At 46.1% G+C, this 16568-nt stretch overlaps 1 protein-coding gene across 1 annotated transcript in view; it reads right to left on the bottom strand.

Moving 5' to 3' along the window:
• LOC308077529 (R3H domain-containing protein 1-like) overlaps window positions 1-16568 on the bottom strand; it is a gene marked incomplete at both ends in the record, with an annotated part of 59644 nt that overhangs the window by 32053 nt on the left and 11023 nt on the right. The window contains 4 exons of the mRNA XM_080418277.1: window positions 1256-1331; window positions 2532-2672; window positions 11366-11425; window positions 12073-12151. Coding sequence (XP_080274403.1) covers window positions 1256-1331; window positions 2532-2672; window positions 11366-11425; window positions 12073-12151 — 356 coding nt within the window. The remainder of the gene's footprint in view (window positions 1-1255; window positions 1332-2531; window positions 2673-11365; window positions 11426-12072; window positions 12152-16568) is intronic.

The following is a 16568-nucleotide window of genomic DNA, read 5'->3' as shown; positions in this document are numbered from 1 at the left end:
CGATCAATCATGTACAAAGGATAAATACATTTATTGAAACACTCTTTATGATGGACAAAACCATAACTTGAAAAAAACCAAATTTTGGTTTTTTTCAAGTTATGGTTGCTTATATAGGGCTATGCACATGTGTCATGTGACACTGGCCAATCACAGTCCTGAATAGGCTGTGATTGGCCAATCACAGCGCAGGATAATTCTACTAATTTCCTGGCCCCAGATCACAGCGCAGGAAAATGTACATTTTTCCAAATCTCACTTATAGGGGCGGTTTCACCGCCCAAAAACGGCGATAATCGGCGGAATTTGAAAGCAGAGCGTCCTCTTTTCTCGCATAGCACCCCCCCCCCCCCCCCCCCCGTTGACAAAACTGTCCCAGTGGGCACCGTGCTGAACCCCCCCCCCCCCCCCCCGTTGACAAAACGGGACGGGACCATTTATTTGGTGCGCACCAAGTAACATCGCCAGGTGCTCTTCTGAGTACTAGACCTAAAAAGTTATGTGCACCCCTGTACATAGTCCCCTGTTTATTTTGCCCATACTGAAATGTATAAAATGGTGAAACCAAGATGAAAGTGGTTAAAGGGAAACCTCAGACCAACTACTAGTCAAACTGTGTGTCAACTGGCATTCATAAAATCACTGTCCTAAAATGTTGATGTGCTCAAAAGTATAATAATGCAAACATGTGTTTCTGTGTGTGTATGCGTGTGGGTGTGGGTGTGCGTGTGCGTATGTGTGTGTGTGTGTGTGTGTGTTGGGAGGGGGTTAAAGCCCCTGCACAGGCACTTTCCGTTATCGAATAAAATTGCATTTATCAAAACCATGGGTTGGTTTCAATGAAGAACACTGACGATGCTTATGCACCTCCCCACCCCCCTCCCACACATTATGTTGTGTGGCTTGTTATAAAAGACAGCAAACGTTCAGGTATCTTGTCTAAAGCTTGCCAACCCACCAACTCAACTAAACAGGTGCATATCACCATTTGGCAATAGTGCTAAGGGACTAATTAAAACTTTAGACAAATTTGCCCAACGTAGGGACACCAGGGTTAATCTGGTTAACATACATTCTTTTATGAAATTGTGATATTATCAAACATAAACATCAAACATGTCAGAGTCTACATTTTCCACCGGTGATAATAAATGCAGAGGAGGGGGATATCAAAAGCAGAAGCAAATCCAACCCTGGCTGTGTGTCGATAGCTTCAACTTAACATTAGTGATTTGTAACTTGAAAGGGACCGTACCATGTTGTCAGCTTTGTCTGAGCTGGAGTCGTCCGTCTTGTCATCTTTGATGTGTTCTGCAAATTTCTGATCAGGTCTGCAGAGGAGGGCAAGGAGGAGAGGAGGGGGAAAAGGAACAAAATGAAAACCTGGAGCACTCATGAGGGGTGTGCTTCAAGAAAACCTGAGATGTTTACATCAACCTGTGTGTGTGTGTGTGTGCAGCCTGATCTCACAGAATTTAGTATACATTGCACGGACCCAGTGCACGTCATTCCGTGCATAGTCACCCAGAAAACCCGAAAATCTGTGTATATGTACGGCGAGTCCCACGGTGGATGTAACCAGTTGCAACCCGGAAAAACCCGGAAGCAGAGCAGTCCCCACAACAAAATTTACGATTCTGTGCCTATCGGTACATAATCTCTCAAGAACAGATTCTGCTCTGCGTTGGAATCTGTCGTGAAGGTTCGTCATAACGTGTACACACTGTGTGGGCGTGCCTTCAGATCAGGAAGCAGGCCGCGCTTTACCCAATCAAATGTAGTGGGCGGGATTCACGTGTCCGTCGATCATTCCCCCCTCGAAACAAACCGAAACTAATTTAACAATAGCGTCCGTGGAGCAGACAAAACCACGGAAAGATATTCACATTTTAACTTACTCTTTCATCATAGAAACAAGTGGGCTTATAACCAAAACGATCCATGTTCTCTGGGAGAAGTGGTGTTAGTGTTCCGTGTAGAAATATTGTTAGTGGGAATGAAAACATAGTCGCACCAACCAGAAGTGATACGCTGAAGGCATACAACAAACACCGGTTTCCTTGTGCTCTGGTGCTACGTTTTCTTCCGCCCAGAGCCAACAGACATAGAACAAACAGCAGAGGGCGCTGTTTTTCATTTTCAGTTGGCGATGGGTTTCCAGATTGATCGGTACATAACTCAAACGGTGCTGAGTAGGCTCAAGGGAACGTCACAATGTTCGGGACGGCAACTCGCTCGCTTTAGTTCGCTCGGTGGTCCCTCACGTGGCCAGCGTTCCCTTGAGACTGCACGCCTCCGAAATGGTTTAGTCAATTCGGGAGATGCGAGGCGGCTATGCACAGATTTTCGGGTTTTCCAGTTGTCTATGCACGGAATGACACTCCGTGCAGTGTATACTAAGTCGTGTGAGATTGGGTTGGTGTGTGTGTGTGTGTGTGTGTGTGTGTGTGTGTGTGTGTGTGTGTGTGTGTGTGCACGTGCGTGCGTGCGTGCGTGCGTGCGTGCATGCGTGTAAGCAAGATATTACTCACATTCTTGTTTTGCTAGTTTTGTTGATGATTACAGATTTCCCGGTTGGATCGACGTTGTGGTCTAGGCCAAAGTAGGCAGCCACTCGGTGCAGCAGCATTCTGTGATAGGAGTTCATCGGGCAGAACTTTCTCTTCCAGCTTCTGAGGGCGTTAAGGAACGGAGAGAGAGAGAGAGAGAGAGAGAGAGAGAGAGAGAGAGAGAGAGAGAGAGAGAATCAGAATCAGAATCAGAATCAGAATCAAACTTTATTGTCACATCATATTACAGGTAATATGGGTGAAATTCTTAATTGTGCAGGCCCATTAATGCAGAATAGAAGTACAGTAAAGTGCATTTAAGAGAGTGGCTAATGTACATAATAATTTAAGGGAAGAATGTGTCTGTAATGGGAGTCCAATTAAAACATAGACATAGATCAGATCATCTGTGCATTAAAAACACAGTTCAGTGAGTTCAGTGCACAGTGTCCACAAGCTTAGTTCTCATTCAACAGTCTTATTACTGCTGGATAAAAGCTGTTCCAGAGTCTAGTGGTGCTGCTCCCGATGCTCCTCCATCGCTTGCCTGGCCGTGGGTGCCGCAGCGACTTGAACAGACCATGGCTGGGGTGGTAAATGTCCCTGCTGATGCTTCCGGCCTTAGCCACACATCGTTTCCCATGTATGACCTGGAGAGGGGGAAGCTCACCGCCCACGATGCGCTGCGCCGTTCTCACCACTCTCTGTAGTGCCTTGCGTTCGGCTGTGGTAGAGTTTCCAAACCAGGCGGTGGTGCCACTCGTCAGGATGCTCTCGATGGTGCTGCTGTAGAACGCCCTGAGGATGTGGGGGTTCATCCTGAACGTTTTCAGACGCCGGAGGCAGTAGAGCCGTTGTTGGGCCTTTTTCACCACCTGTGTGGTATGCGTTGCCCACTTCAGGTCCCTCGAAATGTTTATTCCAAGGTACTTAAATTCATCGACCTGTTCCACTGCAACACCATTGATGTGGATGGGTGCGTGCTCTCTCTCCAGCCTTCTGAAGTCCACGATGATCTCCTTGGTCTTATCGACGTTGAGAGCAAGGTTGTTCTCCTGGCACCACTATGTCAGTGCACCGATCTCTGCTCTGTAGGCCGTCTCGTCATCATTGTCAATCAGGCCCATCACAGTTGTGTCATCTGTGTACTTGATGATGACATTAGAGCTGTGTGTGCCTGCGCAGTCGAAGGTGTACAGGGAGTAGAGGAGAGGAGTCAGCACACAGCCCTGGGGGGCTCCTGTGTTGAGGGTCAAAGGGTCCAATGTAATGTTGCCCATTCTCACCACCTGACGTCGGCCCGATAGGAAGTCCAGTATCCAACTGCACGTGGACGTGTGCAGGCCCAGGTCCTTCAGCTTCGTGTCCAGTCTGGTGGGGACAATGGTGTTAAAAGCCGAGCTATAATCCACAAAGAGCATCCAAACATATCTGTTCCTTCCCCTTATCCAGGTGGGTGAGTGCAGAATGGAGAGCCAGGGCAACTGCAGCGTCTGTGGATATGCAAATTGCCATGGGTCCAGTGTGCCGGGCAGCACAGAGCAGATATAGTCTCTCAGCAGACTTTCAAGGCACTTACTTCCCATTAGGCCCTATGTTCCCTTAACCCTATATTCCCTCAACCCTCTGTTCCCTCAACCCAAATTAGGCCCTATGTTCCCTCAGCCCTATGTTCCTTCAGCATCACATATGGCCCCTCCATAATGTAATGTGGGGTCACCTGTGGGTTGCCCCGTGCTCCCTAAGGTATCCCCCAAAGGTAGACTACCCCCGCCCACACACACACACTTAAAAATGTCTATGATGCATTATAATCACACTTATAATTCATTATAGTGCGCTTATATGGAATTATAATACTCGTTATAAATGTTTATAATCAAGTATGACAACTTTTATAACGCGATGTGCTGGTCATAATGCATTATGAGCTGAGTGGAACAGCACATTATAACTACCTTAACTTAGTAAGTTAAAAAGTTGTTATGCATAATTATAAACATTTATAACGAGTGTTATGAAGCATTATACGTGCATTATAATCCATTATAATCCAATGCATTATAAATGTGATTATAATGCATTATAGTCAAATGTTACCTGGTAGTTTTAATGTGTTGTTACACTGAGTTTATAATGCATTATGACCAACACTAATACATTGTATTATTATAAATTATAATACTTAATAAACCTTTTTATAAGTTGTTATGCATGATTATGAAAAGTGTTATAAGGCCTTATAAGTGCATTATACATGTGGTTATAATGCATTATAGACCCGACCTTAATATTAGGGATGCCACCGATTTTTCGAATTTGCGAATATTCGTTACAGTCTCCATATTCGAAAATTATTTTTAAAATTCGATTTTAATTATATATTTTTTTAATTATTATTTAAGATTTTTTTTTTTACTTTTTACTTTTGTATGCCTTAGTTTTTCAATCAACATATATGCTAATACTAACTAATAATAGTAATATTATAGTCTTAATAATTGTAAATGGCGGAAAAGTGGAGGAAGCCAGCTGCGCTGTCTGTGCAGACTGAGTGCTGCTGCAGCCACACACTGACCCCTCCCCTCCCCCTCTCAGTCACACGTGCGATTGATTGAGAGGCGATACAGAACAATGAGAAGCAACACAACAAAAAAATTAAGAGAGCGGCACGTCCAAACTCAAAGAAGAGTTCCTCGTGGAACTACTTCGAATTGTTAAATCCAAATGAAGTCAAATGCAAGCTCTGCGAAAAGATTTTGGCCTACCACTGCTCGACGTCTACAGTGAGAACGCATTTGAGTGCGAAACATGCCAAAGAGACGTCAGAGAAAGACGCTGGACAGACGTCCATTACCAACTACACGTCAGGGCCACGTCGTTGTGATGGACAGCGTGCAGGCGACATTACTACACTTATAACAAAAATGATAGTGAAGGACATGCTGCCAATAAGTTTCGTGGAAGGCGGGGGTTTCCGTGAGCTTATGGCATGCGTGGAACCTGAGTACAGGGTCCCGGGCCGTACTACAATGACCAAACGAATTGAAAAGCTGTATGATGAAAAGGCAGAAGATCTGCGCAGCAGCTTATCAACTGCCAGAAAGGTGTCGATAACCACAGACGGGTGGACGGCACTCACAACTGAAGCTTATGTTACCATAACCTGCCATCATATCGATAGTGAATGGGAGATGAAGAGTGCGGTTTTGCAGACCCGTGCCATGCCCGAAAGGCACACGGCAGAGAATATAGCCGAGGGGCTCCGCACTGCCACCGAGTCCTGGGGGATAGCGGGTAAAGTCACTGCGTGTGTGCATGATAACGCGAGCAATGTTACTCTCGCCAACAAGGACTACTCTGATTGGGATTCAAGTCCATGTTTTGCCCATACACTCCAACTCGCAATAAATGATGGATTCAAGCTGAAGTCCATACATCACATTGTCGCCGGTGCCAGTCGACTTGTGTCACATTTCAACCACAGCACAGTAGCAACACAGGCGCTCAAGAAAAAACAGGTTTATTTCTTTCTTTCTTTGCCCCCCCCCCCCCTATTTTTTATGGAAGTAACAAAAACGATGCTTGCATAAAAACACATGTTTTTTGTTTTACTTTTGTAAACCTATGATGTGACAATAAAGCTAATTCTGATTCTCATTCTGATTCAGGGTGATCAACCAAATCTGGAAGAGCACCGTCTGATACAGTACTGTCGTACTAGGTGGAACTCAATCTACGACATGTTCGCTCGCCTGGTGGAGCAGCGCTGGGCTGTTGCTGCGGTTCTTTCGGACCGAAATGTCACAAATCTGTCTGACGCTAGGACCCTTGACCTGACAGATGACAGCTGGATCGTGATGGAGGAGATGCTGCCGGTGTTGGAGTCACTGAAGTGCGCTACTACTGCCCTGTGTGGAGAGTCAGGGGTTTCCACCTCCATGATTTATCCTGTCACAGCAACTTTGCTGACCAAACACCTGGCTGTTGCTCCAGACGAGTCCAAGAAGGTTGCGGAGTACAAGCAGACCGTGTCTGTGTCACTGGAACGGCGACTGAAACCCCACGACGTGGAGAGTGCCAAGACGGTCCCGTTCATCGCATCGTTTCTTGACCCGCGACATAAACATCTAAAGTTTGCTGCCGATGCGCCCAGGGTTCAGGATGCGGTCAAGGCCAGAGTCAAGGCGCTGCTTATTCAAACCGTTACCGTACGAGCAGAGCCAGCAGACGACGAACCACAGATCGACTCCGAGGAGGACTCCTCTGAATCAGCGGGGGCGTCTGCAGAAGCGGCTAAGAGACCACGACGCGACAACAACAAGTCTGCAATGCTAACATTGTTTGGCGAGGAATACCACTCTGAGACACCTTTAACGCCTGAAATGGAATTTAATCACTACTGTGACGAAAAGTGCATCGCCCCCCATTTGAATCCCCTCGATTGGTGGAGAGTAAATGAGACAAAGTACGAGAGGTTGGCACAACTTGCGAGGGCATACTTGTGTGTGCCAGCCACTTCTGTGCCCTCAGAAAGGGTTTTTTCGGCGGCAGGACTAATCCTTAACCGGCTGCGCTCTCGCCTACACCCTAGCCTCGGAAACCCAGGCTTTTTTTTTTGTTACAAAAGAAAAAAAGCCTGGGGGAGCGATGCAGGAACGATGGTCTTGGACCTTGTTATCTCCTAACCAATCAGAGTGCAGAGGGGCGTCGCTCTAAATTTGGTGACGTCAGCGTGCTCCGTGCACAGGCCGAGGGGGGGAGGGGAGGGGAGGCGGGGACATAGATTGGTGAAGCAATAGGAAGCCACGCACAAATCCAGGCGGTTGTGTTTGGGTCCGCCCTTCAAGACCATGGATTGAGCTCGTAGCCTCGGGCTACCTACACCCTGACCACGTCGACCAGCTCATCTTTTTGAACAAGAACTAAATAGTAAGATGCTTTGTTGCAAGTGAAGCTGATTTAATTTCATTTGTATTATTTGGAGCCTAATTTATTATCTATAGCCTAAAAGATTCACTCACTACTGTTTGTTAGAATGTTCAATGAATGCAATACTGTATAATAGGCTGTATAATGCTATTTTTATTTATTATTTTGATGCATAAGCAAGTGATGCTATTGTTTTTGTCGTGATTGTTAACTACCAGCCTAATTTAAAAGAAAAAGAAACATTTTATTTGTAATTATATTTCTAAAGTGCCTTTCATTGCCTTAATGCCTTTATTTGAAGATGCGCGCACACATGCCACACGTTCAGTAGGCCATTCATTGAATTGATCAATGCTGCAATTATAAATACAGGCTACTACATGGTTTATTTTTTTGTGATTGTAAATTGTTATTGTTATTGTGATACTGTTCTACTGTTGAAGAGCCCCTTTGTACATGAACATGAACGTTTCAGTAAAAGAAAACAAACGGGATTGAATTTGTCTTTTTTTTTTTTTTTTCTCCCCGGGGGGGGGGGGGGGGGGGGGGGGCGAATAATCGAAAAATATTCGCCAGGGCTGTCCGAATTTCGAATAGGTTCAAGGTCAGATTGTGGCATCCCTACTTAATATATAGTCTTACACGTTTGGCGGGGGTTCTTCCCCCCCAAAACTTTTTAACACATTAGATATAATTTCCTGTATTCTGATGCATTTTAACAGGGAGTTTAATACTTTTTTCATAGGAAAATTATGGGTAAATTATGTTATTTAATCCATTACACTAACCTAAACTTGATGCTAACATGATACTGACCATGATACTGACATGATGCTAACCATGATACTGACATGATACTGACCCTGATACTGACCCTGACACTGACCATGATACTGACCATGATACTGACCATGATACTGACATGATGCTAACCATGATACTGACATGATACTGACCCTGATACTGACCCTGACACTGACCATGATACTGACATGATGCTAACCATGATACTGACCCTGATACTGACCATGATACTGACATGATGCTAACCATGATACTGACATGATACTGACCCTGATACTGACCATGATACTGACCATGATACTGACATGATACTGACCCTGATACTGACCCTGATACTGACATGATACTGACCATGATACTGACCATGATACTGACATGATACTGACCATGATACTGACCATGATACTGACATGATGCTAACCATGATACTGACATGATACTGACCCTGATACTGACCATGATACTGACATGATACTGACCCTGATACTGACCATGATACTGACCATGATACTGACATGATGCTAACCATGATACTGACATGATACTGACCATGATACTGACCATGATACTGACATGATGCTAACCATGATACTAACATGATACTGACCCTGATACTGACCATGATACTGACCATGATACTGACCATGATACTGACATGATACTGACCCTGATACTGACCCTGATACTGACATGATACTGACCCTGATACTGACCATGATACTGACCATGATACTGACATGATGCTAACCATGATACTGACATGATACTGACCCTGATACTGACCCTGACACTGACCATGATACTGACCATGATACTGACATGATGCTAACCATGATACTAACATGATACTGACCCTGATACTGACCATGATACTGACCATGATACTGACATGATGCTAACCATGATACTGACATGATACTGACCCTGATACTGACCATGATACTGACCATGATACTGACATGATACTGACCCTGATACTGACCCTGATACTGACATGATACTGACCCTGATACTGACCATGATACTGACATGATACTGACCATGATACTGACATGATGCTAACCATGATACTGACATGATACTGACCCTGATACTGACCATGATACTGACATGATACTGACCCTGATACTGACATGATACTGACCCTGATACTGACCATGATACTGACATGATGCTAACCATGATACTAACATGATACTGACCATGATACTGACATGATACTAACCATGATACTGACCATGATACTGACATGATGCTAACCATGATACTGACCATGATACTGCTGATACTGACATGATACTGACCATGACTAACCATGATATTGATAGAGAGAGAGCGAGAGCGAGCGAGAGCGAGAGCGAGAGCGAGAGAGAGAGAGAATAACCACATAAACATAGGCTTTGTGTTCCGTCAATTTCAGATAACTGTGATCACCAAATCATTATTTTATAACTAACAAAAACGTTAGTGGTTATGACAAGATATTGAGTTATTATAATGACAATGACATACAATGTTGAGACCATTTAGAACTAGAAAATGTGTTCAGAAGCGCACAGACATACAATGTTGAGACCATTTAGAACTAGAAAATGTGTTCAGAAGCGCACAGACATCCATACAGAATGCAGTCTGTTCACAAAATGTTGCAGTGCCATGCACACCACCATATAGCCTACCCTATTGGCCAACTACTGAATTTGGTCAACTTCAACTTAATTAAGTTAATGAGTTGTTCCTTGCCCGTGACCATTTCTGGCCAAGTTTTTTGTGGTGCTGTGTGAATTTGTTTAGAAGTTACTCACCTTTTTGTGATTTTGGCCTATTTGGCTTATACAATTTAATCAGTTCTTCCTTAGCCTATGACAAACTCACACAAAGTGAGTGAATGTATGCATAAATCCATCCTTATCTTTTTGAGATGTCATAAATGTACTCTTTTTCTTTGGTCCAGAATACTGTCACCTCTGGTGTTACAGTTACAGGTTATATGCTTGTGGAATTTGGGGAGAACTTTCTTGATGTGTGCTCTGTCTCCAGCCACCACAAAAACAGATTCTGGATGAGCAGTTTCCCTTTCACTGATGATCTTGTAGAGCTCTATCAGTGCTGTGTCTATGTGGGCCTTTGGATGATGTAGACGCCAATACAGATCACTGCACTGATTTCTCTGGGCAGCCATAATGGTCTAAGTTGAATCATAACATATTCCACATCTGGACAGCAGAGGGAGCCAATGGTCTGCACATCAGAGCACCAGGTGTCCCTTACGTATACACACACGCCCCCTCCTTGTACCATGCCGGTCTACCCGGAAGTGGGAGTAGCCAGTAAGCTCAACGCCGAGTCAGGAACCCTAGCGTCCAGCCATGTCTCGGTGAGACAAACAATTGCGTTGTTTCGCACCTCTCCTTGGAACTTAATCCACGCCCGCAGCGCCGTGATTTTATTATCCAATGATTGGACGTTAGCAAGCAGGATCGATGGCAAAGGGAGCCTGCCAGCACGGTTCCTCGCCCGGACCAGGATCCCAGCGCGTCTGCCTCGGTACCTTCCCCTCCGTTGTCTTTTCCGATGTCGTCTGAGTGGTACCGTTACCGCACCGGTGAGCCAGGGAGTCTCCCCCGCAGTGAAGCCGTATGGAAGGTCTGTCCTGTGAGACTCCGGTGAGTGGAGAGCCGTCGTCGATCTGATCTCTAAAAGTGTGTGTCTGTCATATGTGCGTGTACAGAGGACTATATGTGTGAGATTGAAAGAAAGAATAAAAACGCAAAAAAAAACGGCATATACTAGAGCGTGCACAGCTGCCACCGCCGCCATCTTGCGTGAGAGAGAGAGGGGTCAGAGGAAACATATCAATAATTCAGCAGGGACCAAGGGGGACAATTAGGAACAAATTTTTTAAACAGCGCTGCTCGAACATAGCCCGGAGTCAAATCTCATTAGCACTCCCCAGGGCGACGTGCGGAACCATCATAGGGAAAATTATGCGGAATTTAATAGAAATGACAAAGAATGGCTTATTGGCTTGAAACGTAAACCCAAAAGCATTAAGTGGGCCAAAGGGAGCGTGCACTCACTCGTTATTACTGATAAAGTCGAGGATGTCCTGTTCAAACTTCAGCAGCATCATTCTGTCCCTGTGAATGTTAGGCATAGCAAAAAAATTAGGAAATCTTCATGGCAATGTCAAGTGTTGCAAATGTAACCTTTAAAATGTAACCATAATTGTGAGTAACAATTTAATTGTGTTTTTGGCATTAAACATTGGAATATACAAATACAAATTACATTTCTATTTGGCTTTTAAGCTTTGTGAAAACAGGGGCCAAAACAGGCCATGCATTTAATCATTTTACAGTATACTTTCAAATATTGAAATAGCAGATCTACAAGCTCACAACACATGAGCTTGTAGATCGGCTATTTTCACTAGTTTCCCAATACATCAATTTATACAGATGAATGGAAACGATCCTGACGATTATGCAAAAATATCTTGAATAATCCTGATCAGGTGCTTACAGTATGTAATTAATAATTGTGACAGGTGTACGTGTCAACACTAGAGAAAAATAAGAGGTCTGGTCCACACACTGGTTGCTCCCAGTAGAAAATGTAATGATAACGTTTCAACCGGAGAGGGTCTTCATCAGGTCATCATCTGGGAGCTACCAGTGTGCGGACCTACTCTTCTTTTTCTCTAATGTACGTATTTTGGTTCCGCACCTGATACGTTTTTTGGGATGTGCGTGCTTCCTTCTGAACTATGTACGTGTCAACACACCTGGGATTGTTCTTCAGGGTGCTTACTAAGAACTTGTGAAGATCGATCCCAGTGAAGTCTGTGTATTCCTGACTGGAATCTGAGGAGGATGAGGACAAACAAATAGAAGGACAAGGAAAAACAAAAGGAGAGACACAACAGGGACCGTTTAGTCTTTCACGTCTTAACCAAATAAACCTCATATACTTAGATGACCTGGGTCCCCCAGGATGCTATACTTGACCCCCTGCATTTTTCCCCCTTATGCTAAATCTCTCTGCTGAAAAAAAGATGATCTTCAAGCTCACAACACAACATGACGCAGGGCATTGGGAGTAGTATTGGGTACCGGATTAAAAAAATGGCAGGTACCAGGTACATAGAGCTGCCCCCTGAAAAATGACAATTCGAGTAGTATGTCGAAGACCCCTCAGTTGACGGAGATTATTTTATTCGAGCAGACTTTATTACTTAATTGTTTGGCCTGTTGATTTCTTCCCAATAGATTCAAGTTAGTTTCACCTACTTCAAAGTTACTTCCAGTCGGTAGCACTTCCCACCATGCAAATAAATTGTGTTCAGACTAATCATATTAAAAGTTTCCAATAGAAGTAGCTCTTATTTTGAAATCCACCTAGAGGAAATTTAAGCCATCTTAATGCTGGTCGGAAGTAAACAAAACAAAGAACCTGGATTAAATTTAAGATTGTATCAAAAAAGTAATTTAAGATATGAAAATCACAACACTTGTGACCGACACAATGTGCACAGTTTGGAAGTGCCTTTTCTCTCGACCTTCAGCCGTAGAGTCCTTAAAGGGATAGTTCACCCCGAAATTTTAATAATTTGATGACCGGCAGCGGTTTCGGTAGGAGACACAAAGAGTCTTCTTTGTGTCTCCTAATGGAACCGTCACCTACCGGTCTGCTGGTCATCAAATCATTGGCTTAGGAATGTGACAAAAACAAAAAAATATCCATGAATTCAAGTCTCCATCGGGTGACTAATCGATAGAAAAAAAGTTATTTTTGGGGTGAACAATCCCTTTAATTATCTTATGCGGGCAACAGTTAATGTTGCACTACAGAACGGAACAGAGGTACGTACGTAGCTATCTGCTACCTCGGGCATCAACACACAGTGTTGGGAAAGTTCACTTTCTACATGAAGTAGTTCAAAGTTTAGTTCACAAATTTGTAAAAGAACTAGTTCAGTTCATAGTTCTTAATGTCACGACCACGCCCACGCCCTCAGTCCAGAGATCCTCATCTCCAGCCTATTAACTTTACACACCTGTTCCTCATTAGTCCACTCCTATATATACCCCCCTCTTCCACTCTGCCAGCAGGCAGTATTGTTTGGTTCTAGACACTAGCAGCTGAGGTCGGGTCCTACGACTTGTTCCTGAATCTGTTTCAAGCTGTTTTTGATCATCCACCAGAGGGCCAGGAGGGAGGTGAGCGGCTTCTTCAAATACGTCAGGGTTCCTGTACTGCTGCTGAATATGCTCACTCCTTCCGCACCGTGGCCGCATCCAGTGGTTGGAATGAACCAGCTCTGCGCACCTTGTTCCGAAGAAGGTTACGGAGGGAGGTCCAGGCAGAGCTGGCATGCAGAGATGAGAACCTTTCCTTGGATGCTCTCATCTCCATGGCCATCCGCCTGGATAACCTTATCAGAACGCCAGAGACCCTCTCACTTCCCTTCGACAGCCACCACTAGCTCTGCGCCTGTTCCAGAGCCCATGGAGGTGGATTTCACCCGTATCTCAGCGGCTGAGCGACGTCGTCGAATCCAACTGCATCTTTGTAGATACTGTGGAGCATAGAATCACCAGCGTCAGACTGTCCTGTGAGCCCTGCGTCGCCCACCAACCGTCTCACCACTCCCATTCCCATCCAAGCCCTGGATGGCAGACCTGTGGGAGACAGCACCATCACCCATCCCCTCATCATTACTGTTGGTGCTATGCGTCGTGAGAGTATTACACTTCTTATGATAAAAGCGCCAACCCACCAGATCTCTCTTGGTCTCCCCTGGCTCCAACTTCATAACCCCACCATTTCCTGGACAGAGAGGGAGATTACAGCCTGGTCAGACTATTGTCGTGGAACCTGTCTTCCCTTATCTTGTGGGTTCACAACAGTAGAGAGTCCAGAGTCCACTTCTCAGCCCACTATCCCGGAGGCCTACCAGGACCTGAGTGAGGTTTTCTACCAGGAGAGGGCCACCTGTCTTCCTCCTCATCGCCCCTGGGATTGCTCCATCGACCTGCTTGCCGGCTCTGCTCCTCCTCGTAACCATATTTACCCCTTGTCCATCGTGGAGACCGAGGCCATGGAGGAGTATATCCAGGAGGCATTGAAGCAGGGGTATATCCGCCCTTCCACCTCTCCTGCTTCTGCAAGCTTCTTCTTCGTGGCCAAGAAGGATGGTGGCTTGCGTCCGTGCATTGATTACCGGGGCGTGAACGACGATTAAGTACCGGTATCCCCTTCCTCTGGTTCCTGCAGCTCTGTAACAGCTCCGGGGGGCCTGTGTCTTCACCAAGCTGGACCTTCGTAGTGCCTACAACCTGATCCGCATCAAGGAAGGAGATGAGTGGAAGACCACTCAGGCCATTACGAGTCTGGTAATGCTGTTCGGACTGTCAAATGCCCCCTCCGTCTTCCAGGCATTTGTCAACGAAATCCTCAGGGATATATGCTCGGTCGCCAGGTGGTCGTTTACATCGATGATATCCTGATCTACTCAGCCACCATGGAGGAGCACATCAAACATGTCCATGAGGTTCTCGGGCATCTTCTAGACAACCACCTCTATGCCAAAGTAGAGAAGTGTTTGTTCCATCAATCCGCCATCTCTTTCCTCGGTTATGTGAACAGCCCAGGGGGGGTGAAGATGTGAGAAACCAAAGGTTGATGCAGTTCTGAATTGGCCGAGACCTACCACGGTGAAGGAGTTGCAGTGTTTCTTACGTTTCCAAACTTTTATCGCCGCTAAGGAGCCATTCTTGGCGTTGACAGACCACCGCAACCTAGAGTACATCCAAAAGGCGAAGAGCTTGAACTCCCAACAAGTCTCTTATTTTCACGTTTTGACTTCATCCTTTCTTATAGACCAGGTTCCAAAAACACCAAGGCCGATGCTCTTCCCCGGATGTATGATGCAGCTGAGTTTCCAGCTGTAATTAGCCCCATTATCCATCCATCTCGCATCGTGGCTCCCGTGCTCTGGAATGTCGAGGAGGAGATCCTATTCCGGCCAAGTGTCCTCCAGGCCGCACCTATGTTCCCGCAAGGATAAGGGATCAGTTACTGACCTGGGCGCATACTTCGGTGGCAACTGGACATCCAGGTATTACTCACACTACACAGGCACTCTCTGAAAAATACTGGTGGCCCACATTAGTCTGAGATGTCCCCGCGACATGCTCCGGCGGGAAAACTCCTTTCTGTGCCTCAGCGACCTTGGTCGCATCTGTCCATTGACTTTGTGACCGATCTTCCCTCTTCCAATGGTTACACCACCGTTTTGGTAGTAGTTGACAGATTCTCCAAGGCCTGTCGTTTTATCCCCATCACTCGTCTCCCAACTGCCTTCCAGGTAGCAGAGGTGCTGTTTGAGCAGGTGTTCCGGCACCATGGCCTTCCGGAGGACATTGTTTCAGATCGTGGTCCCCAGTTCACGTCACGTGTATGGAAGGCCTTCATGGAGAGACTAGGGGTTGCAGTGAGCCTCACCTCCGGCTACAGTCCGCAGTCGAATGGACAATTGGAGAGGACCAACCAGGAACTCGGGAGGTTCCTCCGCAGCCACTGCATGGACCTGCAAGCTGAGTGGGCCCAGTTCTATCCCTGGGCTGAATATGCCCAGAATTCCCTTTGCCACTCTTCTACAGGTCTGTCTCCCTTCCAGTGTGTCTTTGGCTACCAGCCTCCTTTGTGCCCTTGGGACCCAAGCACGACAGAGGCCACTGCAGTGGATGAGTGGTTCCGTCGTTCTGAGGAGGTATGGAATTCAGCTCATGTCCGACTCCAGCGTGCCATTCACAGACAAAAGGAGCAGGCTGACCGTCGTCGCAGTGAGGCTCCGATGTACCGGCCTGGAGATCGAGTCTGGCTCTCCACCAAGAACCTCAACCTTCGCATGCCCTGCCGAAAGCTCAGTCCACGCTTTATGGGTCCCTTCAAGGTCCTGCGGGGCATCAACGAGGTATCATACAGATTGTAGCTTCATAGTCATTACCGCATTTCACCCACGTTTCATGTCTCCCTCCTCAGGCGTGTGACACCCCCGGTCCCCTGGCTGATGCTGTCCCCCTCGATGCCCCACCGCCTCCCCTAGACATAGAGGGTGCTCCTATGCTGTTAGGACCCTCCTGGACTCCAGGCGTCGTGGGGGTCGGCTTCAGTATTTGGTGGACTGGGAGGGTTTTGCCCCTGAGGAGCGTTGCTGGGTTCCAGCTGCTGATGTTCTGGATTCGAACCTTATCCGGGACTTCCATCAGCGTCGTC

The sequence above is a fragment of the Gymnoscopelus braueri genome (genome assembly GCF_963280865.1).
Source record: "Gymnoscopelus braueri genome assembly, chromosome: 21".
NCBI classification, from domain to species: domain Eukaryota; kingdom Metazoa; phylum Chordata; class Actinopteri; order Myctophiformes; family Myctophidae; genus Gymnoscopelus; species Gymnoscopelus braueri.
Note: the sequence above shows the minus strand (reverse complement) of the source record. Positions and strands in the feature narration are given on the sequence as shown.